Consider the following 24,416-nt stretch of genomic DNA (forward strand, 5'->3'; position numbering starts at 1 on the left):
CAGCCAGGCAGCTTGAAGCTAACATGAGGCTTGCTTGCTTGTTTCAGTGACGGAGGACTCCAACGTTCCCCACCTGCCTTGCCGGCCTCTGAGCTTGCAGTTTGAAACATTGTTACAAATATAGAAGCTAAACAAAACCCCAGACCTGCTTTCAGCTGGCCCGGGATCTCAGAGTTGGAGTTGATACAGTGTTTCGATTATAGAACCCAAACAAACCAGATACCTGCTTTCAGCAGCAGAGGCCTCAGAGCTGGAGCCAGAGCTAAAGCTGGCCCAGAATAAAAATAAAAATAAAAAAAGGAGCAGTTGGGAGCTTCAGTCACCCACCAGCCTGAAAAGAGCCCTCAGCCCCTCACCCAGACTGGCCAGGCACCCCAGTGGGGACCCCCACCCTGAAGGGTGTGTGACCAGCTGCAAACAGCCATCATCCCCTCACCCAGGCTGGCCAGGCACCCCAGTGGGGACCCCCACCCTGATCCAGGACACCCTTCAGGACAAACCAGCCAGCCCCCACCCGTGCACCAGGCCTCTATCCTATATAGTAAAAGGGTAATATGCCTCCCAGCACCGGGATCAGCAGAGCCGAGAGGCCTCCCACCACCGGGATCAGCGTGACAGGGGGCAGCGCCCAAACCCCCTGATCGCCCTGCGGCTCTGTGTGTGACAGGGGGTGGGGCCACAACCTCCCTATCCGCCCTGCTCTGTTCTTGACAGGGGAAGGCGCCCCAACCCCCTGATCAGCCCTGATCTGTGCCTGATAGGGGGGAGCTTCCCAACCCCCTGATCACCCTGCTGCTCTGTGTGTGACAGGGTGCGGTGCCCCAACCCCCTGATCCACCCTGCTGTGTGTGACAGGGTGCGGCGCCCCAAATCCACCCCCCGCCCATGGGCCCTGCTCTGTGTGTGATGGGGTAGAGCCATAACCTCCCCATTGGCCCTGCTCTGTGCGTGACAGGGGGGAGCTCCCCAACCCCCTGATCGACCCTGCTCTGTGCGTGACAGGGTATGGAGCCCCAACCCCCTAATGGGCCCTGCTCTGTGAGTGACAGGAGGCAGCGCCCCAACTCCCCAATAGGCCCTGCTCTGAGCCCGACCAGGGGCTGCACCTAGGGATTGGGCCTGCCCTCTGCCACCCGGGAGTAGGCCTAAGCCAGCAGATCCTTATCTCCCGAGTGGTCCCAGACTGAGAGAGGGCACAGGCTGGGCTGAGGGACCCCCCTCCCCCCCGGAGTGCACAAATTTTTGTGCACCGGGCCTCTAGTCTATACTAATAAAAGCCTAGGTGGCCCTCATGCATGACGTCATTACAAGAGGGCTGTCACAAGATGGCCACATGCACAGTGGAAGCGGAGCCTGGCGGTTACTCCACACGATAAGGCCTGAGGGTCCCATGGCTCCTCACAGTGCAGAGGAGACCGGTCACGGCATCTCCGCCACCTCACGTGGAAGACATGGGTCACGACAGGGGAGGGCAGTTGTGGGCGACCGGACTGGCAAGGGAGGGCAGTTGTAGGTGATCGGGCCGGCAGGGGAGCAGTTAGGTGTCAATCAGGTCGGTAGGGGAGCGGTTAGGGGCAATCAGGCAGGCAGGCAGTTAGCAGCCAGTGGTCCCGGAATGTGAGAGGGATGTCCAATTGCCGGCCATCCCCCAAGGGGTCCCAGATTGGAGAGGGTGCAGGCCAAACTTAGGGACACCCCCTCCCATGCATGAATTTCGTGCACCTGGCCACTAGTGAGTTTATAAGCCTTTCTCTATTTCAGAATATGTTGCACTGGACAGTACCACTGGAGATGTTACATGCTATCTTCATGGAGACAAGACTTCAATATTCTCTCTCTCTCTCTTTCTCTCTCTCTCTCTCTAAATCCTCACACCAGGAAATGTTTTTACTAATTTCAGACAAGGGGAAGGATAGAGAGGGGAAGAAAGATAGGAGGCAGGAGGGAGAGAAACATCGATGTATGAGATAAACATGGGATGACGCTCTAACCAACTGAGCAACACTGGCCAGGGCTCAATGTATTCTTTAAATAAATAGTACTGCCCTAGCTGGTTTGGCTCAGTGGATAGAGCATCGGCCTGAGGACTGAAGGGGCCTGGGTTCGATTCAGGTCAGGGGCACATACTCAGGTTGTGGGCTCGATCCTCAGTGGGGGGAGGGGTTGTGCAGGAGGCAGCTAAACAATGATTCTCTCTCATCATTGATGTTTCTATCTCTCCCTCCCTCTCCTTTCCTCTCTGAAATAAATAAAAATAGCTACATATATAAAAAGCTAATATGCTAAGTGTCTGACAATCTGACCAATTGCTATCACGTGCACTGACCACCAGGGGGCAGACACTCAATGCAGGAGCTGCCGTAATATACACTGGCCATTTACAGAGAAACAGCACTGCGGACCTGGAGCCCAGAAAGCAATGCTTGGCTTCCCCCAAGTGGGACACACGCACCACCACCAAATCGCAGCTGATGCTGCTGAGACGCCATGGTGCAAAATGCAGCCCACAGTCCAGCCAGCCCAGCCAGGAAACAGTCACTGTGGGCGCCGGGTAATGATGTCACGTAGCAATGCCCAGCTTCCTCTCCCTACCAATGACTAGCCTCCTTGCACTTTCTTCAGCCCAGGAATATGACTTGCTTGATAGCCAGGTGCAAACATTTCACACTTTAACCAAATGTCTGTGAAGTGTTTTCCCATGCCTTATCTCATTTGATCCTCACAGAAGTCCCAGAGTAGGTAGATAGGAGACTCGGCGGAATCCTATTTTCTTTTCATTAGCTAGAAAATGGAGATTTAGAAAGCTTAGAAACTTCACCTGACTAAAGAGAAAGAAAGAAATGGTGGACCTTGAAAATGACTTCAGGTTTTCTTAGTGCGCAGAATATAGTCAAACACTGCTGCATTTAATATTTTACCCTTTGTTCTCCCTGCATGATCTACAATAATAATCTGCTTTGTGTTGATATTTACTGTGTTGCTGACAATTACCTGAAAGAGAAGTTGGGGTGCTTCACGGGGATGGAGAAAGTTTAGCTAAATCAGAAAGCAGGTCTAATTAAACAACTTTATCTTCTACTAGAGGCCTGATGCACAAAATTCATGCAAGAGTAGGCCTTCCTTCCCCCAGCTGCTGGTACCGGCTTCCCTCTGGTACTCAGGACCCAGGTTTTCCTCCGGCTATCAGCAGGCAACCGGGATCTGGGCTTCCCTCACAGCCCTGGCTTCATCTAGGTCATCCGGAAGGACATCCAGTCTAATTAGAATATTACGCTTTTATTATTATAGATTATTATAGATATACTAAAGGAGGGGGGTGTCCCTCAGCACGGTCTGTGCCCTCTTGCATCCCCTCAGGGGATGTCCATGGGCCTAAGCCGACAGTTTCCATCTGTCATTGTCAATCGTGAATTTGGTTGATACTTCTATTATAGAGAAAGGGCAAATAGCGATATTAAAATATTTCTTCTGGCGCGCTCTGCTCCTCCTGTCCGTCAGAGCGCCTCTCCTCCTGCGCAGTGCCAGCAGCCACAACCCTGAGACACAATGGTGAAGGTTGAAGTGAACGGATTTGGCCGCATTGGGCACCTGATCACCAGGGCTGCTTTTAACTCTGGCAAAGTGGATATTGTCGCCATCAATGACCCCTTCATTGACCTCAATTACATTGGTCTACAGTTTCCAGTATGATTCTACTCATGGCAAGTTTAAAGGCACAGTCAAGGTTGAGAACTGGAAGTTTGTCATCAATGGAAAGTCCATCTCCATCTTCCAGAAGCAAGACAGGACAACATCAAATGGGGTGATGCTGGTGCTGAGTATGTTGTGGAGTCCATTGTATCTTCACTACCATGGAGAAGGCTGGGGCTCACTTGAAGGGTGGAGCTAAGAGGGTCATCATCTCTGCCCCTTCTGCGGATGCCCCCATGTTTGCGATGGGTGTGAACCATGACAAGTATGACAACTCCCTCAAGGTTGTCAGCAATGCCTCCTGCACCAACTGCTTGGCCCCCCTGGCCAACGTCATCCATGACAACTTTGGTATCGTGGAGGGACTCATGACCACAGTCCATGCCATCACCACCACCCAGAAGACTGTGGATGGCCCCTCTGAGAAGCTTTGGCATGAGGGTCGAGGGGCTGCCCAGGACATCATCCCTGCTTCTACTGGTATTACTAACGACATATCATCCCTGAGCTGAATAGGAAGCTCACTGGCATGGCCTTCTGTGTATCAGTTGTGGATCTGACCTGCCGCCTGGAGAAAGCTGCCATATACGATGATATCAAGAAGGTATTGCCCTAGCTGGTTTGGCTCAGTGGACAGAGCACTGGCCTGTGGACTGAAAGGTCCCAGGTTCGATTCTGGCCAAGGGCATATGCCTGGCTTGTGGGCTCGACCCCCAGTAGGGGGTGTGCAGGAGGCAGCCGATCAATGGTTCTTTCTCATCATTGATGTTTCTCTCTTTCCCTCTCCCTTCCTCTCTGAAATCAATATATTTTAAAAAAAAAAAAAAGAAAAAAAAGAAGAAGGTATTGAAGCAGGCATCAGAGGGCCCCCTTAAGGGCATCCTGGGCTGAGGACCAGGTTGTCTCCTGTGACTTTAACAGTGACACCCACTCCTCCACCTTTGATGCTGGAGCTGGCACTGCCCTCAATGACCACTCTGTCAAGCTCGTTTCCTGGTATGAAAATGAATGTGGCTAGAGCAAAAGGGTGGTGGACCTTATGGTCCACATGGCCTCAAGAAGTAAGAATCCCCTGGACCACCAGCACCAGCAAGAGGAAGAGAGGCCCTCAGCTGCTAGGGAGTCCTTGCTCCAGATCAATCCCCTGACACTCTGAGAATCTCCTGACCACCATTTCCATCCCAGACCCCCTGAAGAAGGGAAGGGGCATAGGGAGCCCTACTTTGTCGTGCACCATCAATAAAGTTCAGTGTACCCAGCCAAAAAAAAATTTTTTTTTCTAATTAATTTCCTTTCAATGTGCACGAATTCATGCACCGGGTCTCTAGTATTAAAATAAATTTATGAAGGGGAGGGGAGGGGAGGGGAGGGAGGGAGGGGAAGGGAGGAAGGAAGAAATAAGTAGTACTATGTTGTTTAGTTTTGCATTCATATCCATACTGACCTGAGTACTACACAGTATTTCATCTTTATCTGATTATATTAATGTCTGTCATGTTCAAATTAAATCCAATGTCTCAGACCTTGACTATAATAAACACACAATTTAGGCTAGGGAAAAAACAAAGCAAAAGAGAACAGAACAATTCTTCCTCTATTTCATCATTTCCCTACACTATGTCATCCTTAGAATTTCTATATCACAGAGAAAAGGTTTTGCTTATTGCTGAGAATTAAATAATCGTTGCTAATGTATGCTAATTAAATAATCGGTTTAATATCAATGGCCCATTAAAGAGTTGATGAGATGATTTTATTTTAAATTTGATTTAAAATCGAGTTTAATGGTAGAATTATACACCATTTAGGCCACATCTAAACTTACTTTTATAAATAACTAGAGGCCCGGTGCACAAAAATTTGTGCACTCGGGGGAAGGGGGGGTCCCTCAGACCGGCCTGTGCCCTCTCGCAGTCTGGGACCCCTCGGGAGATAACGACCTGCTGGCTTAGGCCTGCTCCGGGTGGCAGAGGGCAGGCCCAATCCCTAGGTGGAGCCCCTGGTCGGGCTCAGAGCAGGGCCTATTGGGGAGTTGGGGCGTCTTCCCCTGTCATGCACAGAGCAGGGCAGATTGGGAGGTTGTGATGCTACCCTCAGTCATGCTCAGGGTGGGGCCAATTGGGGGGTTGGGGCATCGCCCCCTGTCACACTCAAGGCAGGGTCGATGGGGAGGTTACGGCACCACCCAGTCACACACAGAGCAGGGCCCATCAGGGGGGTTGGGGCTCCATACACTGTCATGCACAGAGCAGGGTCAATCAGGGGGTTGGGGAGCTCCCCCCTGTCATGCAAAGAGCAGGGCCGATCAGGGAGTTGAGGAGCTCCCCCCTGTCACTCACAGAGTAGGGCCGATAGGGGAGTTGGGGCACCGCCCCCGTCACACACAGAGCAGGGCGGATCAGGGGGTTGGGGCACCGCCCCCATCACCCACAGAGCAGGGCCAATCAGGGGGTTGGGGCGCCGCCACTGTCACACTCAGGGCAAGGCAGATGGGGAGGTTATGGCTTTACCCCATCACATACAGAGCAGGGCCCGTGGGGGGTGGGGGGGGGTTGGGGCACCGCCCTCTATCACCCACAGAGCAGGGCCGATCAGGGGGTTGGGGCGCCGCCACTGTCACACTCAGGGCAGGGCCAATGGGGAGGTTATGGCTCTACCCCATCACACACAGAGCAGGGCCCGTGGGGGGGGGGGGCGCCGCCCTCTAACACCCACAGAGCTGCAGGGCGATCAGGGGGTTTGGGCGCTGCCCCCTGTCACGCTGATCCCGGTGCTGGGAGGCATATTACCCTTTTACTATATAGAATAGAGGCCTGGTGCATGGGTGGGGCTGGCTGGTTTGCCCTGAAGGGGGACCTGGATCAGGGTGGGGGTCCCCACTGGGGTGCCTGGCCAGTCTGGGTGAGGGGATGAGGGCTGTTTGCAGCTGGTCACACACCCTTCAGGGTGGGGGTCCCCACTGGGATGCCTGGACAGTCTGGCTGAGGGGCTGAGGGCTGTTTTCAGGCTGGGACTTAAGCTCCCAACCGCTCCTTTTTTTCTTTTTTCTTTTTTTATTCTGGGCCAGCTTTAGCTCTGAGGCCTGGGCTGCTGAAAACAGGTTTCTGGCCTTTGTTTACCGTCTGTATTTGATACAATGTTGCGGTCCGGCTGGCTGAAGCTCTGCTGAGTAAAGCAGGTTTCTGGGGTTTTTTTAGCTTCTTTATTCGCAACATAGTTGCTTAAAGTTGCAGCTGAGAGGCCGGCAAGTCAGGCGGAGAACGTTGGAGTTCTCCATCACTGAAGCAAGCAAGCCTCCCTGTTCGCATCAGCTGCCTGGCTGCTGGCCACCATCTTGGCTGCCAGTTAATTTGCATATCTCGGCCCTACTCTGTGAGTGACAGGGGGATTAGCCAATGGGAAGGGTAGCAGTCGTACGCCAATTACCATGTTTCTCTTTTATTAGTGTAGATACTTCATATTTATCTCTTAGATTTAGATTCAGTGTTTTCATTTTATTGCAACTTCTAGGATTAAACATGATTACATTCCCCCTTTTTAAAAAAAAAAAAAAAAAGGAAAAATTACTTGGTTTTCAAAGGTATTAAAGAGCAAAGCATCTATTAGGTGCTTAGGGTGATTTGAACACAACCAAAATTTTGATCTGGTCTTTAGGAAGTATATAATACATTAGTTGAGAGGAAATGAGACAGGTATATAGGTAATTCCAAAACAAGAGGTAAAATCCTAAAATAAAGTGTTTCAAAAGTTTGCAGAAGTAGATAATACTTTAATTTGGAATGCCTAAGACAACACCAGGGAAGTTGTGAGTTTGGTTTTAAAGGTTAGGGTAGAATTTGGGCATTTGGTGACCAAAGATAAAGATACTCCAACACAAAAGAAAAGTGTGAGCAGAGGGTCAGAGGTAGTGTTTGTAGTCTACCTATATATATAAAAAGAAGTGATATGCAAATTAGGTTGGGACACCGTAATGGTCAGGACCAGCTCAGGAAGAGGGGCCAGGCGCAGGCCTGGAGCCTGAGAGAACAACAGACAGGGCGGTCCGCACCTGGCCCCAGGCCCGGAGCTAGAGAGAACAACACGCAGGGCGGCCCATGCCCGGAGAGAACAACACGCAGGGGGGCCAGAGCAGAGACACAAACCCACAGGGGGTCCCGGCCATCAGCAGCCCTGTAGCTATGGCGCTGGGCTGCTGGGGGGCCAAAGCAGAGACACAAACCCACAGGGGGGGTGCGGCGTGCCAGGAGTCCTGCCTCTGTTTGGGAGCTGCAGAGGAAACACCTTTTCTGACCGCTCATTTGCTAAGCTTGTAATATGCCACTTGCTTGGGTAATAAGAATCCAAGAAGGTGATCTAGGGTTTTCCACCTCACTCCTAGAGGGAAAAACGAAGGTCCACTGCTAGAGGGGCTAAGGAATGTCATATCCTGCCCCAGCCGGTTTGGCTCAGGGGATAGAGGCTCGGCCTACAGACCACAGGGTCCAGGTTCAATTCTGATCAAGGGAATGTACCTAGGTTGCAGGCTCCTCCCTGGGCGGGGACCAGGTCAGGGCTCATGTAGGAGGCAACCAATCGAAGTGTGCCTCTCACACTGATGTTTCTCTCTGTCTTTCCCTCTCTCTTTCACGCTCTCTAAAAATCAATGGAAAAATATCCTCAGGTGAGGATAAAAAAAAAAGAAAAAAAAGAAATGTCATATCCTATGAGACATCTTGAAAAATGCCTAAAGAAAGCTGTCATTTTTTCATGAAGGGACTGGAGTCCGTGTTGATGAAAACACCTTGGCAGCAGTGGCAGCAGCAGTGGAGTGATGCGGGTGGCACCTTCCCCTGATCAGCCCGGTCACCTCCCTGAGGGTTCCCAGACTGTGAGAGGGGGCAGGCTGGGCTGAGGGACGCCCCTCCCCACCCAGTGCATGAATTTCATGCACCGGGCCTCTAGTATGAAAAATAATTTCAGTTCTAAAATAAAACATGCAATTATATATTGTACTTTACAACTCTAGTCATAATTTTAAGTAAAAAAAATTAAGTGCTAAATTTCATTATTCAAGATGTATAACTTGAAAGTCATTTGAACTACCATTCCTGAACCTCAGATTAATTCTTCACCTATGTTCCATGTTTAACTAACTGAAACTTACATATATTACTCTGATCTGTTGCTAATCGTCTCTAACTTAGCTCCATTATTCTCTAAGGAGTATATATAAAGTCAGAATAATTTGCTAAAGAGGAAACAATTACAGACAGAAGTAAAATGAACTGCCAGCTCAACAAACTGAGACAGAAGGAAGTGTGTCAACATGGGGACAATGGAGAGGATGGGAAGATGGAATGGATTAGTGAGTGAGGACAGTTAGTCTTTGCTATTTGTTTCAAGGCACACACTTGGAATCTGACCAAGTTGTTAGGGAAAAAATTAGGTCATTACTTTGTTGTTTCTCTGTTAGATTTTTAATTCAATAGAATGTAATCACATGCATTGTGACTAAAAATATGGGAAAGGCATTAGAGCCAATTTTGGAATTAAAGTTATAAAATTCTTAAAGATTGAAAAATACTTTCGATTAAGATGAAAAAATAAAATCTGCAGTTGAAAGTGCACTACTCTACTGTAAAATGCCCTGCACTGGAACATAGTAGTGCTAATTCTGGGTTACTTTATTTTGAGGTCAACAGTATGTATGACAAGAAAACAATTTTTTTTAAATATTTTATTGATGTTTTACAGAGAGGAAAGGAGAGGTATAGAGAGTTAGAAACATCGATGCAAGAGAAACATCGATCAGCTGCCTCCTACACACTCCCTACTGGGGATGTGCCCGCAACCAAGGTACATACCCTTGACCGGAATCGAACCTGGGACCCTTGAGTCCGCAGGCCAATGCTCTATCCACTGAGCCAAACCGGTTAGGGCAAGAAAACAAATTCTTATAGCAGGCTCATGGGTTGTTAAAGTTTATGAGAAAACCTATAATTCTTCAAAAGAATGGATTTTTACTTAAAAAATTATAAATCCATAGTATACATAGTCTCACATTTTCAGAGCTATTTACTCAATGTATGCTAAGGTCATTGTGAAAAGTCAGTGATCAAACACATGATCCTTCATTTGAGGCTCTTCCAAACTAGTCATCTATTTTGGGATTTTATACATTAGTCCTTCTAATATAGGTACTGTTGTCAACCAGGCTTCTAAGTTGCAACCACAGAAAACAACTCTAGTTGGCTTAAACAGAAAACGAATTTATTTGAAAGGATATTATTAGCCCAGAGTTGCTAGGAAAGCTGGAGACCAGGCTCAGAAAACAAAAGAGAGCAAAGAAAGGCTGAAGAGTAAGGATTACATCCACAGAAACAGCCCAGCAAGTATCTGTGCTGCCCTGGCCCTACTGTGCTCGGACAGTGAATGCCATCACTGGTGCCACTGACTTCTCTTTTTCCACTAGAAGCATCTGTCTGACCACTTCAAGAAAAAATTATCTATAGTCCTTACTTTCAGCTCCAGATTCAAGAAGTCTAGGTCTTGTACTTAATCCAGAGAAGGCTGAGAAAGCAGGTATGTGACCTTTTAGATTTTTATATTGGGAGTTGAGCTCTGCCTTCTATCAAGACCTATATACAGTGAGAAATTAAAACTAGGAAGAAGGTCCTTAGGCTGGGCAGCCATAGAAGTCATATAACCAATTCAGGAGCACTGGCCTATTTAGGAAAGAATGGCCTACTCAGTAAACAGCCCTCTGTTCTCCGGCTAAGTGCTCTGAAGCAAAGTCTGCATGGTGACCTACTCAGGCTGCTGCCCTGTTTTTAAACCTCTTAGCTGGACTTGCATTTCCCTTCTGGAAGTGCTTAGCCCCACCCCAAGTGGTTCAGCACCAGTCAGGCTTCTGGATGAGATTCCTGAGTTGATGCTTCAATCACTAGCCTGCTGTTTTGTTCCTACAACTAGGCCACAGTGGCCTCCCACCCTCATCCCTGGAAACTGGTTCTCATACTGTTCCCTTCTCTCCCTTTGCCTCAATTCCTGGGCTCGGGATCACAAGAGCTGGTATGAGTCACAACTTCATTACTTACAAACTAGGAAAAAGGCTAGTTATTAATCTCTGCACTCTACCATACTCACAGGTTGTCAGGATGACCGAATGAGAGAAAGTAAAAGCCCTTTGTAAACGAAAATTATAAGCATGATCTCATAAGTTAACATTCCTGATAGATATGATAAATTCCCTAGTTCTTTAGGACTCTGGCCTATGTAGGTCTCTCTGGTTCTTTTGAGCCCCAATTCCTGTGTTTATTATAAAAATTAATTTGTCGCCCTACCGGTTTGGTTCAGTGGATACAGCGTTGGCCTGTGGACTGATGGGTCCCAGGTTTGATTCCAGTCAAGGGCATGTACCTTGGTTGCGGACACATCCCCAGTTGGGTGTGTGCAGGAGGCAGCTGATAGATGTTTCTCTCTCATCGATGTTTCTAACTATCCCTCTCCCTTCCTCTCTGTAAAAAATTAATAAAATATATTTAAAAAAATTAATTTGTCATCAGAGCGGTATGACTCATAATTTTATAAGTCCTGTACCTTAGTAGTAATAAAAAGCTTATCCTAAAAACAAAACCCTCTGCCCTATCTCTTTTACACTCCCAGTCCTGCTCCCTAGAGGCAACTGCTCAATTTTTTATCTTTCTTTTGGTATTTATCTCTCTGAATTGCAATTTTTGTTAAATCAATATTCAGTATTAACATTATGATGACTAGTTAAATACTGCTTACAGCTGAGCCAAGCAGTTTACTAGAATTATATTGTCTTTCATAAGTAATTTAATTTTTTTCTTGGACCTATTAATTTCCTCTTTTCCCACTTTGCTTTCTATACATCTATTGCTAACTCTTCATAAAGTCACCAAAAATGCATACAGTCTTTCAATGTCTCTTGTCACTTAGTGTTCAAACAACATTCAGGTAATTGATTTCTCCCAGAGGAAGCCTTTCAAGCGCCTCCCCCTGACCCCTCCCCAGACAAGTCTAGACTGGATACCCACTAGACCAGTGGTTCCCAACATGGGGCACATGCCCCATAGGGGGGCAATGTGATTTTTAAGGGGGCAATTCGGGAATGAGTTATTAATAGTGAGTTTTTTGCATTTCTTATGGTTCTAGGAGCCTCATATACAGTATATAAATATATATTGTGACGTATTTATGCATTACAGTTCTGTTACATATTTTGAAACTTTATTTGCTATTTTTTTCATATCATTTCACATTATTTTTTAAACAATTTCTTAGTGATTTCTTCTTCAGTACTTCAACTGTGCTTTTATTCTTTTACTAGGGACCCAGTGCACACAGATCCGTGCACTGGGGGACGGGCAGGGGGGGGTTGTTCCTCAGCCCAACCTGCACCCTCTGGGAGCCCTCAGGGGAGCCCTCTCCAATCTGGGAGTTTCTGTCTGTCTGCAATCATATGAGTGAATTGTCTGAGACCCCCAACCCAGTTTGGTTTGTTGCTCACAGAATAATAGAGGCATTATTTTTTCTTTGCTCCATTGGTGGAGATTTCCTGGAAGTTTTAGGATATCTTTCCTTTAATTTTTCCTAGACACTCTGATTTTGCTTATTTCTCTCACCTTTGCTTTCCCTCCATCCCCAACAGCAACAGTAACTTGCTCCAGGCTCACTTTGCTCTACTGTCTAGGAGAGCCGTCAGCCACCAGAACTACGATTCCCAGCATTCCTGGTGCTCCCCGTACTCTGGGCTTCCGCTTCCAGTCCTGGGGCTGCCACTAAAACTACTATTCCCAGAATTCCTGGTGCTCCCCAAGCTCTGGGTTTTCCCCAACCGAGGGAGCCACGTCCCCCTAAGCCTCCGGCTCTCCTGCTCTGCTCTCCATCCAGTGACTGAGGGAGCCATGTCAACCCCAAGGGAGCGAGCGAGGGAGCTATGTCCCCAGCAAGCTGACAGCTCTCACACTCAGCTCTGTGTATGCAAATGGGTGCCATCTTTGTTGGGTTAATTTGCATACTCACTCCTCATTGGCTGGTGGACCTGGCTTGAGCGTAGCAGATGGACAGCTAATTTGCATGTTTCTCTTTTATTATATAGGATTTTTCTCTTTCATGGATGCCATGTTTTTGGAAGCTTGTTTAGAACAAGTTAATGGCCTTTTAGGCTTCCTCCAAGTGAACAGTTCACTTTTTGAATAATAAAAATTATACGACACTAGGGGGCATCAGGATTTTAGAGATGCTTAGGTGGGGCATGGCCAAAAAAAAGGTTGGGAATCACTGCACTAGACCTACTGCACAGCATAGCTAGTAACTAAGATTTCCCTTTCTTTTTTCCTGTGTTGGACCCATTTTTTGGATCCATACCTCCTTTTTCTTGGTTTATTTAATCACTAGTGGAACATATCCTTATTTCCAAGAGCACCTGTTTTTACCTTTATAGCATTCTACTTATGTCTCACGTGAATAAAATATTCTTTTATATAAAGGTATTTTTATTCTGTTAAAGATTTGTCCTGCTTCTTTCACTACTGTTTCTTAGTTCTAGTACTTTGTTCTTTTTTTTCTAATCTGTCTCAATTGGGAAGTTTTTCTCAAATGTCCAGTGAGCCTTAGATGGGTTTTCGTATTTAAGAACGAGGCAGTAAACAATTGTTTGGAAGCTCTGTTGCACAAACAGGCTTGCTGACTACAGTAGTCCCCCCTTATCCACCAGGTTTTCCTCCAATAGATGTCTGAAACCACGGACAGTACCAAACACTATGTATACTATGTTTTTTCTGCACATACATCCCTGTGATAAAATTTAATTTATAAATTGGGCACAGCAAGAGATTAACAACAATAACATAATACTATAGAACAATTATAACAATATGCTGTAATAAAAGTTATGTGAACATGGTCTCTCTCAAAATAGTTATACTATATTCACCTTTTTTGTGATGTGAAATGATATACAATGCCTATGTGATGAGATGAAGTCAGGTGAGTAACATAGGCATTGTGAAGTAGCACATGACTCCTATAAGGGTTACTTGAATATAAGCACTGTGTATGGAGACAGTCAATTTGATAACCCAGGTGGCTACTGACTAACGGATGAATAGCATATACAGTGTGGAGATACTGGAAAAAGGAATGACTCATGTCCTGGAAAGGATTCAGAGCAGGATGGCACAAGACTTCATCATACTACTCAGAATGGCACCAAAAATGGCAAATAAGGGAGGATTACTGTATTCGCCTTTGTTAAACAACAGAAGGCTAACTGGCTTTTTCATTGTATAATTCCTGAACATAACTATAGTGGAGCTCCAAAACACCACTACATGTTGGCTATTACATTTCTAGAGCTCTAATTTACTGTCTTACTAGAGGCCTGTTGCACTTAGAGATTCGTGCAACAGGCCTTCCTTCCCCTGGCTGCTGGCACCTGGGACCCAGGCCTTCGCTGCTCCAGCCAGAGCCTTCAGTCCTCGCTGCTCCAGCCGGAGCCTTCAGTCCTCGCTCCGCGCCTGCGTATGCAAATTAACTGCCAGCTTTGTTGAGTTAATTTGAACACTCTCCTGACTGGCTGGTGAGCGTAGTGGAGGGATGATCAATTTACATGTTTGTCTATTATTAGGTAAAAAAATATCCACTTGGCTTGAACTCTGCAGGGGAAGGCAAGGGGGTGATTTCACCATTTAGTTTGTAGGTGTTCACATAATTCCAGATTTCAACCTGTACCTTACCACCCCACCCCACCCCTCTGTAGCTATTTCCAGATTTGGAATCTTTCTACTTCGATTTCTTTAGAAAACAAATCTCAGGTCTCTTATGTCTAGATGGGGGTTTGGAGGTGGAGAATTGAAGGGGCAGGTCAGGATTTGCCCACCTGGGCAAGTGATATTGGTTAAGAACAAAGAAATTAACCACTAAAACAAAATGAAAGTACTGATATCTCTATATATAAAAGCATTAAGCGACCATTCGGCTGTTCGCTGACATGCAATGACCACCAGGGGGCAGACGCTCAATGCACAGGCATGGAAACATGGACAGACTGATGAATATCAGAGGGCAGGGGGGACAGGAGAGGAGGGGAAGAGATTAGTCAAATATCTTATATGCATATTAGAGGCCCGGTGCATGGATTTGTGCACCAGTTGGGTCCCTCAGCCTGGCCTGCGGGGATCAGGCAGAAACTAGCAGTCCAATATCCCCCGAGGGGTCCCAGATTATGAGAGGGCGCAGGCCAGGTCGAGGGACCCCACCAGTGCAGAAATCCGTGCACCAGGCCTCTAGCATAAACATATATATACATATATATGAACTTAATAAAAGGTGGTACAAACTAGAGAGGGGAAATGGATTGTTTAATAGAGGGGTGCTCAGAAACCACATTATATGAAGTAAAACAAAACCCCATCCCTTTCTAACACCATATATAAACGTGACTTAAGGCTATAGAGCAGTGGTTCTCAACCTGTGGGTCACGACCCCTTTGGGGATCGAACGACCCTTTCACAGGGGTCGCCTAAGACCATCGGAAAACACATAATTACATATTGTTTTCGTGATTAATCACTATGCTTTCATTATGTTCAATTTGTAACAATGAAAATACATCCTGCATATCAGATATTTACATTACGATTCATAACAGTAGCAACATTACAGTTATGAAGTAGCAACGAAAATAATTTTATGGTTGGGGGTCACCACAACATGAGGAACTGTATTAAAGGGTTGCGGCATTAGGAAGGTTGAGAACCACTGCTATAGAGCTATAGACCTCTCTTCTTTGTTAAGCCAGTAATTAGTTCTTTATCTGCTTTCCAGCTTCCCAAAATTTCAATACCCCTTTTTCCACTATTGTTTTCTTCTCAGGTATCTTTGTCCTTAAGGGTTTATACTTCTTTTATTCATGTACTATAATATTAGGGCTTTGGAAAAAAAAGAAATGTATATACCATCTGTTATGTAAGAAATCAAATGAAGTTAAACCTAGTCTGAAAATGCCAGCCCCATTATCTGTTTAATTACCTCCCTAATAGTGACTGACTACTTGTCTGAATAAAATGCATTCTTGGTGTAGGCCAGGTTCTCCTTTTTATCCACTTGCCAAACCACTCTGCTGTCTGCCTATAAATACCTCTTTTTATGATGCTCTTGAAACTATTAAATCACCTCTCTACCTTGAAGGGCATATCTAGTTTTAAGGTCCCAGCTTCCCTTAATAAAATTTTTCTTCCTTTTAAAACCGGGCTTTAACTTTCATTAACTTATTCGAACCACTTACTGAGTACCTACTATGTGCCAAGTATTGGGAATGCAAAGATGAGGATATAGTCATACCCTCAAGTTGCCCAACAGGCTAGTCTTACAGCCTTTCTTAACTGGGAGACTGTCTGAATCACAGAAAATGATTTTGGTGACTATTTTCTTAATTCTCACCAAAAGGGTACATAAGTAGAATCATGTTGGGATGCATGGGAGAGAAGCTAATTAATTACACACAATAGATGCCTCAGAGCATTATACAAGTTAAAACATGGTACTGAACTACTGAAATCCAGTTTGTCTAGTTCAAGCACCTGAGCTTTTAAGTTTTATGGTATAAAATCCCTTTTCAAGTGACCAAATATTCTCCTTCCCATGGGAATGAGGTAAAAATTATGCTGCAAGTATGGTCTGTTATAAACCTTAACATGAATAGTACCATGGGTATGGAGAATAGATAAGGACTACATTGAGTGCAAAAGACAAAAGGCCAAGTAACCAAAACTCTGTATTTTGAAAAATGAAAGGAAACAGGGAGCCATATACAGCCAAATTTAAGGGATTTTAAGTAACCAAGATTAAGGAAATAAAAGGAATGTTTTATATCATAAATATACCAAAAAAAGTTTCTAGCTAAATGATTAAGAAATTATCTCATGCCCTGGCTGGTATGGCTAAATGGTTGGAGTGTCATCCCTTGGACCAAAGGATCTCTGGTTTGATCCCCAGTCAAGGGCACATACCTGTGTTGCAGGTTGGATCCCTGGCCCTGGTAGGGATACGTGCAGGAGGCAACCAATTGGTATGTCTCTCTCACATCGATGTCTTTCTCTCTCTCACCCCCCCCCCTTCCACTCTCTCTAAAAAATATCCTTAGGTGAGGATTAACTACAAAAATTATCCTAATATATATAAAGAGCTAGGTGCCGTCACGACCAAACAGGCAACCGGTCACCATGAAGTGCATGGAGCACCTTTTGGTCCCGTTCCCCACCCCCCACCCCCAGCCCCTGAGCTGCTCACCAAGAGGAGGGGCTGGTGGCGGAGCGGGACTGGGGACGGTTGAGCGGCAGCAGTGGGCTGCTTTGCTGGATGGCCATGAGCTTAGCAGAGCAATCACCCGGGCAGCAGAGAGTTTCACAAAGCAGTCGCAGGGCGGGGGAGTTTCGCGTAGCAGTTGCAGGGCAGGCGAGTTTCGCGGAGCAGTCATGGAGTGGGGGGGAGCCTTGCGGAGCAGTGGTGGGACGGGGGAGTTTCGCTGACCATGTAGTGGCGAGCTTCGCAGAGCAGTCGAGGGGCCCCGAGCATCGTGGAGCATCCCAGGGCGGGGAGTTTCATGTAGCGTCGCAGGGCGACAGAGGCCATGCAACGGAAGCCAGGCTAGGCCTAGGGACCCTAACTGCACATGATTTCATGTGCGCTGGGCCTCTAGTTTCAATATAAAAGAACTCTAGATCAAGTATTACCCAAGATGTAAGAGTTGGCTCATTAATTTTACCTTTCATTGAAAAATTAAAATAACAAATGTCTATATTAAGGAATGCCTTCCCATTTTTTAAAACAATAAAGTATATACAATAAGTTCTTATATTTTAAACATGTCAAATATAAAACCAATTCGAGAAGAGAGAGGTTATTATACCTTTTTGGTAATGTTGCAATCTTCAAAATTTTCTGACAAATTTGTTTTTATAGAATAAAAGGTCAAGCTGCTAGGTTATTTATTTACTAAAGGCCTGGTACATGAATTCATGCACAGGTGGGGTTCCTCTGCCTGTCCGTCAATCAGGACCCATCGAGGCCGACCAGAGGGAGGGACCATGGGAAGTTGGCTGGCAGTGGGAGGTTGGCTGTGGGAGCGCACTGACCACCAGGGGGCAGCTCCTGCGTTAAGCGTCTGCCCCCTGTGGTCAGTGCCCATCATAGCGGCTGGTTGACAGGTCATAACGGTCACTTAGGCTTTTATATATATAAATTTATTTTAATCCTCGCCCAAGGAGTGAAGATATTTTTCCACTGATTTTTAGAAAGAGTGCAAAGGAGGGAGGAAGGGAAGGAGAGGGAGCGAGGAGGGGGGAAGGAGGGAGAGAGAGAGAAAGGAGAGAAATTTTGATATGAGACATTGATTGGTGGCCTCCCATACTCAACCCCCGACTGGCGGCGGCGATCAAACCTGCAACCCAGGAACATGCCCTTGACTGGAAATCGAACCTGTGACCCTCTAGTGTGCAGGCTGACACTCTAACCACTGAGTCATGCTGGCCAGGCCTAGGTTATTTTTGATTACGTATTTTTCTATCTTCTGACATCTAAACAGTCTACTAATATTAGTATAATAATTAATAGAAAAATATTTTAATGACACTTTGTGTCAACAAAATTAGTACTAGTGCTAAAAAGATAATGGTAAAATCAAAATACAAGAAATTTTTTATGTAACAGAAATCTCAATTTTTTTCACTCTTATTTATCAATGTTTCCTTCTATATAATTCCTCTCATTTTATTCCTGACATTATTATCCTTTTTTTTCCTCCTGACATTGTTATTTAACAGGGGCTTTCATTTTTTTTTCCCCAAGTCTTATTAATTTGTTGATTTAGCCATACAATACACATTATTTTCAAGTTAGGAAAATGTGCTTAGCTTTCTTTTCTAAATTTGTCTTTCATTCAAACCGTTAACATTCCCTTCTAATTGGCAACTTCTAATGCTCTTTTCGCAAATACTCATTAGCTAAACTTCTCAAGTAATTTCATGTCTTGTAACTTTTCTTTTAATATATGGCCATAGAAAACTAAGAATGCACTCTGTTAGGACAATAATTACCCTTTGCTCTACTGTGGAGGGTCCCTTTTCAGCTTTGAAATGTTAAGATTCTAATATAACTTCCATGTTAATTTGGCTATAACAATAACAACAACAAAAAGTGCTGCCCTAACTTACAAAAATTTTAGTTTGAATTAAATTAAGAAGGTATATGAGCCGAAGCCGGTTTGGCTCAGTGGATGGAGCGTCGGCCTCCGGACTGGAAGGTCCCAGGTTCGATTCCGGTCAAGGGCATGTGCCTGGGTTGCGGGCACATCCCCAGTAGGAGATGTGCAGGAGGCAGCTGATCGATGTTTCTCGCTCATCGATGTTTCTAACTCTGTCTCTCTCTCCCTTCCTCTCTGTAAAAAAATCAATAAAAATATATTTTAAAAAAAGAAGGTATATGAGCCTAACATTAACCGCGCCTGACATCCCTTACATGCCGCAGGTTATTACTTGACGTGCAAATTGAGCTTGAAAAAATACAGAATATCTTAAAATTTAAATCAGATTCAAATAAATTTGTTTCCAAATGTGACTATCTTCATTGTTACTATGAAGTTTCATTCTTATACTAAACACATCAGCATGAATAAAGCATTGAGTGTAAATAAGAGAATCTAAGTTATCCAAAAAGTCCAAGATCAAGTATAACCTTGAAATCTGGGAAACAGGGCTAGTTCAAAGCTTGAGTGCAGACAGGGTGTAGGTGGGTGGTAACTGGGTAATTACATATTCCCTTACCTATAGTCTAACATTAGGAAAGGAAGAGCCTTCAGTCTCATCTACTGCTTTTAGTCACTAGTTTTTAATGCTTGGCTTTAATGCTAAATGAAGTGCCACATTAATACTAACCGTAAATTCTGTCTCAGATGTCATAAGTACACATTCATAATAAACTGACCCTTTCACATCCCAAACACTGAAACCATGGAATGTACGGCTTGTGTTTTCATGGAGTGTACTGGTTGTGTTTTCAAATCTGGAAGACAAATGTGTAATTTTAAAAAGAAAAATTGAAAATTAGAATTTCATACCTTGTGCAAGCATGTTAAATTCCAAGAACAGTGCTATGTGGTAAAGTTCCATGGCTTCTTCTGCCCTGGTCATGTTTGGTTTCCCTGCGACGAGAGCCTGAACTTCACTGAGACTCCCCACCGAGGGGCTACAGTGCAAAACGGAGAGGTCCACCACATCAGTATACATACAGTGTAATATAACTTTTGCATATTTTTTTGGTATAATGGACTCATCTAATATAATTCTTGTGGGAGTCCTCAAAGTTCGGTCTGTGATTTCTTCACCAGTCCGTATCCTCCTTTGTAATAAATTTCGAAAAAATGGGGACCGTGCCGAAATAACAGCTTTGTGAGCTTTGTGCTCCTCATCTAAACAGTTCTGATTTCCACCAAAAGCTTCAACCAGTTCAGAGTCTGAAGAAAAACTAAGGACGACATCGTAATAACACATGTAATCAAAAAGTCCACGCATATCTACATCAAGAGAATTTGGTGTTCCAAATTCTTCACTAAGCTGAACGAGGATATCGACATTTTGAAACCTTGAGTCCTCCATTCCAAACTCTCCAGTATAAAGGTAGTGTAACAAAGCAGAAAACATAGGCATATCTATACCAGCTGTATTGATGTCCATTATGATCTCTGCCCCATACTCAGGTGAGGAAGAAAGCAGTGTTTTAAAAAATGGACACCTTGCCGCCAAAATGGCACGATGAACAGGAAAACAAGTTTCTTGAAATATTAAGTCTACATCAGTACAATACTTATACTCATAAAGATCGGCCATATCCTTCTGCAATGTCCGGGCTTCTGGTCTAGCCAAACTGGCTTGTAGAGAAAGTTCCTTTAAGGCTGAAGTTCCTTCGTATTCCTCCACTAATGCATTGACATCTCTAACATCCCAACCAGAGAGGAGTTCTCGCATCTGCTTGGCGTGATCAGCAGACCTATTCGATTTTCGACGCTTAATAAACTTCTTTTTGAGGGTGGCAAGGCCAGAGGTTCTCTTTTTTTTGTCTTGTGGTTTCTCATGGCCATGGTCAAGGCTATATAATTTTGATTCACAACCATAGCCTTGCTGAGAATAGGATGATGTCCCTAAGAAGGAAATTAAACAAATGAAAATGTTTCTTTTTTCTTAAACATTCATTTTCAACATTCACTTTAACACATATTTCATGCTAAAAATTTTTAGACATTCTTAAACCATAAAAAAACACCCTGATTTTGTTTTTATAAAGATAAAAAGTTCAAATAACTTTTTTCATATTAAATAAGGACAAAAGAGCAGATTTACATTTGTTGAGGAAAAATCCTGGATGCTGAAAAATTATAACTTTTCCACAGCTCATTTATGTTTTCATCCAAAAAGACCACCAAAAACACGATTCTATTTATATTCATAGAATAAAATGAATTAGAAAAATGAAAACAGTTACCTATAAAAGTCTGTTGGGCTTGAGAATTTCCCCCTACCCTCGGGGAACATGAATGAGGATAGTTAGATGCATTAGCACCCATTTTCTTCAGTCACTCAGGCATTCCATCTGCTGGCTCTTCAGAGTATAATCCCAGAGGCCTTTATGAACTTTCAACCCTGGATCCAGCAGCCTCTTTTCATCCATTTCTTGATATGAAACAAAAATAATTTTATTCATATTTTCAAATGTATCTCAAATTGAATAGTAAAAAAAAAGGAAGCAATTGAAAACTGCTTTTATTTACAAATAATGACATGCTGTCAACTCCACGCATAAAAATTTCAGAAGATGTAAATAGTTAACCTTGAATTATGAATCAGTGTTAGCTGCAATTTTGAGCCATAAAATCTACCAATTATGTACTTTCTATGATAGTAAAAAGCAACAATCAGACTAATGTAAATATATAGTTATAGAAATAGCAATTCAAATCACAGGGGGAAAAGACACAAGTAAAAAGTATTCAGACTAGAAAAAGTTTTTTAAATTTTTTTTACCTTTAGAAACAGTCACCAGTTATTATAATCTAACACCTAAACAATTTACAAATACTTAGAAGGTTGATACCAGTTCTCACCCACCTTATCTCACACACACACACACACACACACACGCACGCACGCACGCACGCGCGCGCGCGCGCACTAGAGAATTACTTTTATCTGAGAATTTTGTAATATTTGTAGCAACACAAAACACTTTTACATTGGTCCATTTGAGATTCTCATCACAAATGCCTTCAAAAAAGCACTCAATTTTATGATGAATACACTTAGAGAATATAAGGCAACCATATAAAGGTTATAAGACATCATAAGTCCCACTGGAGATACAGAGCAGCCAGAAAGCATTAGGAAGTCACAGGCTGAGACATTTGCCACCATATTGAGCACCACAGGGACAGCTGGGGTCTCATCATGGAGGGGTGGCTTGAAATAAAAGTATCTCTGGGACTCGGGGACAGAATCTCTTCCGGTAGCTCCCAGTCAATGGGAATCCCCTTCGGATGAACTGATCTGGGTGTAATTCACATCTCCTACTGGAGCTCTAATACCAAAATAAACAACAGCCTTGCCCTGGCCGATCTGGCTCAGTGGATAGAGTGTCAGCCTGCGGTCTGAAAGGTCCTGGGTTTGATTCCGATCAATGGCACAAGCCCTGGGTTGTGGGTTCGATCCCCAGTAGGGGGTGTGCAAGAGGCAGCCGATCAATGATTCTCTCTCATTGTTGATATTTCTATCTTTCCATCCTTTCCTCTCTGAAATCAATAAAAAAGTAAAAAACAAACAAAAACCTCACAAAGGCCTTGGAAAAACTGGTGAGAGCGATTTTTCTGGATCAGATGTAACCACTAAGATACCCTCTGTCCCTAGTTCCAAATCCTGGTAACATTGTGCAGTTCTAGTACTAAAGTCATATTTCTCAAAATTCTCAGGAACCAATTCATTTATTTCTTAGGCAACCAAAACCCTATGCCAAATGGAGCACAGTATTATGTTGTTTATTTCTTAATCTAATCTGCTGCCTTTACATGCTGGAAATGAGAGTTAGTCAGAGTCTAATCTCTCCAGGGATGTTTTCATTCCAGGCAAGCTTTGTCTGTCTTCTATATGAAGCAGTATAAGAAATCCAATATTTGGATGATATGACAGAAAAGGAAAGGGGAAAAGGGCCTATGGGATTAGGAAAGGCCCACAGGATGCAATGGCCCTAGAAAGCTGGTAATTCCTTTTTTTAGATTTACCATTCTGGGAGCACTCCCTCTGTTAATAGCTGACATGATCAATCTCAATCAGGATGATATAACTCAGTGGTCGCCAATCAGTGGTCCTCGGGGTCCAAAAGGTTGGGGACCACTGATATAACTGGCTTCAAATAAGTGATTGTAGCTGACCTAACTGAAGGAGGGTGAGGAGGTATCATGAATGCAACAGAGAGAATTAACAATCCTATGAGAATTTTCTAAAAAGCAAAAAGCAACCTCTCCCCTCAAAAAGAAACCCTAGATCAGCATTTCCAAAGAGTCTCTCCACTTCAGGACAGTTTAGCATAATCTTTCAAGTGCTACGGTCATTATAAATCTCCAAGTATTCAGCATCATTGCCCCAGATTTCTGACTTTAAATTGTATCATGAGCCTAGCCAATGTTGCTCAGTGGTTGAGCATCAACCCATGAGCCAAGAGGTCCCCAATTTGGTTGTGATCAGGGCACATGCCCGGATTGTGGGCTCAATCTCCAGTAGGGGGCATGCGGGAGGCAGCCGATCGATGTCTCTCATAGATGTTTTTTGTTTTTTTAAATATATATTTTATTGATTTTTTACAGAGAGTAAGGGAGAGGGATAGAGAGCTAGAAACATGGATGAGAGAGAAACATCAATCAGCTGCCTCCTACACACTCCCCACTGGAGATGTGCCCGCAACCAAGGTACATGCCCTTGACCGGAATCGAACCTGGGACCCTTCAGTCCGCAGGTCAACACTCCATCCACTGAGCCATACCGGTTATGGCTCTCATAGATGTTTTTATCTCTCTACCCTTCTCCCTTCTCTCTCTAAAATCAATATAAACATAAATAAATTGTATCATGAAAAATTTCAAAAATACACAAAAGAGAATAGTATACTGAAGCCCTCAAACTTCCGGATTCCAGAACTATCAAAATTGTTTTAGCTTATATATAAATGCTTAAATTTGATATGGAAAGCTTATAGATAGCACTTAAATGTCTGTTATCAGCTTCTCATAGAAATAAAAATCCAGATACATGTATACTGTGATCACAATCATTAACACTCATCAGTTATTGAGTACTCTGAGCCAGCCATTCTTAAGCAATTTATTTACATGAATTAACTCCTTTAATTTTCTCAATAATGTGAGGTATAGCTCTATTATCATCATCCCCACTTTACTTTTTTGAAGAAAGTCTTTTTTTAAAATTTATTGATTATAGAGAGACAGAGACAAACATTGATTTATTGTTCCACTTACTTATGCATTCATTGGTCGATTCTTGTATGTGCTCTGACCAGGGATCAAATCTACAACTTTGGCTTATTGGAACAATGCTCTAAGCTACCTAATTAGCACTTATCCCCACTTTACACAAGGAGAGACTAGGAAGTTAGGAAAATGAGGC

General features: G+C 44.2%; 1 protein-coding gene and 1 pseudogene across 3 annotated transcripts in view; one reads left to right on the forward strand and one right to left on the reverse strand.

Moving 5' to 3' along the window:
- Nucleotides 1-24,416, reverse strand: part of BTBD7 (BTB domain containing 7) — a 79,054-nt gene that overhangs the window by 34,754 nt on the left and 19,884 nt on the right. Inside the window, exons 2-3 of one of the 2 annotated variants that reach the window (XM_081097281.1) lie at nt 21,232-21,419; nt 19,811-20,890 (exon numbers count right to left, since the gene is read on the reverse strand). In XM_081097281.1, the coding sequence (XP_080953407.1) occupies nt 19,811-20,890; nt 21,232-21,313 (1,162 nt within the window). In that variant the 5' untranslated portion in view covers nt 21,314-21,419. Of the gene's footprint in view, nt 1-19,810; nt 20,891-21,231; nt 22,904-24,416 lie in introns of those variants that run through there. The other variant, XM_081097280.1, reaches the window with a different exon arrangement.
- LOC308526628 (glyceraldehyde-3-phosphate dehydrogenase-like) lies at nt 3,547-4,846 on the forward strand (annotated as a pseudogene). The gene is made up of 2 exons: nt 3,547-4,294; nt 4,534-4,846. The product of its transcript is annotated as a glyceraldehyde-3-phosphate dehydrogenase-like (transcript).

The sequence above is a fragment of the Myotis nattereri genome (genome assembly GCF_964212035.1).
Source record: "Myotis nattereri genome assembly, chromosome: 1".
NCBI lineage: Eukaryota > Metazoa > Chordata > Mammalia > Chiroptera > Vespertilionidae > Myotis > Myotis nattereri.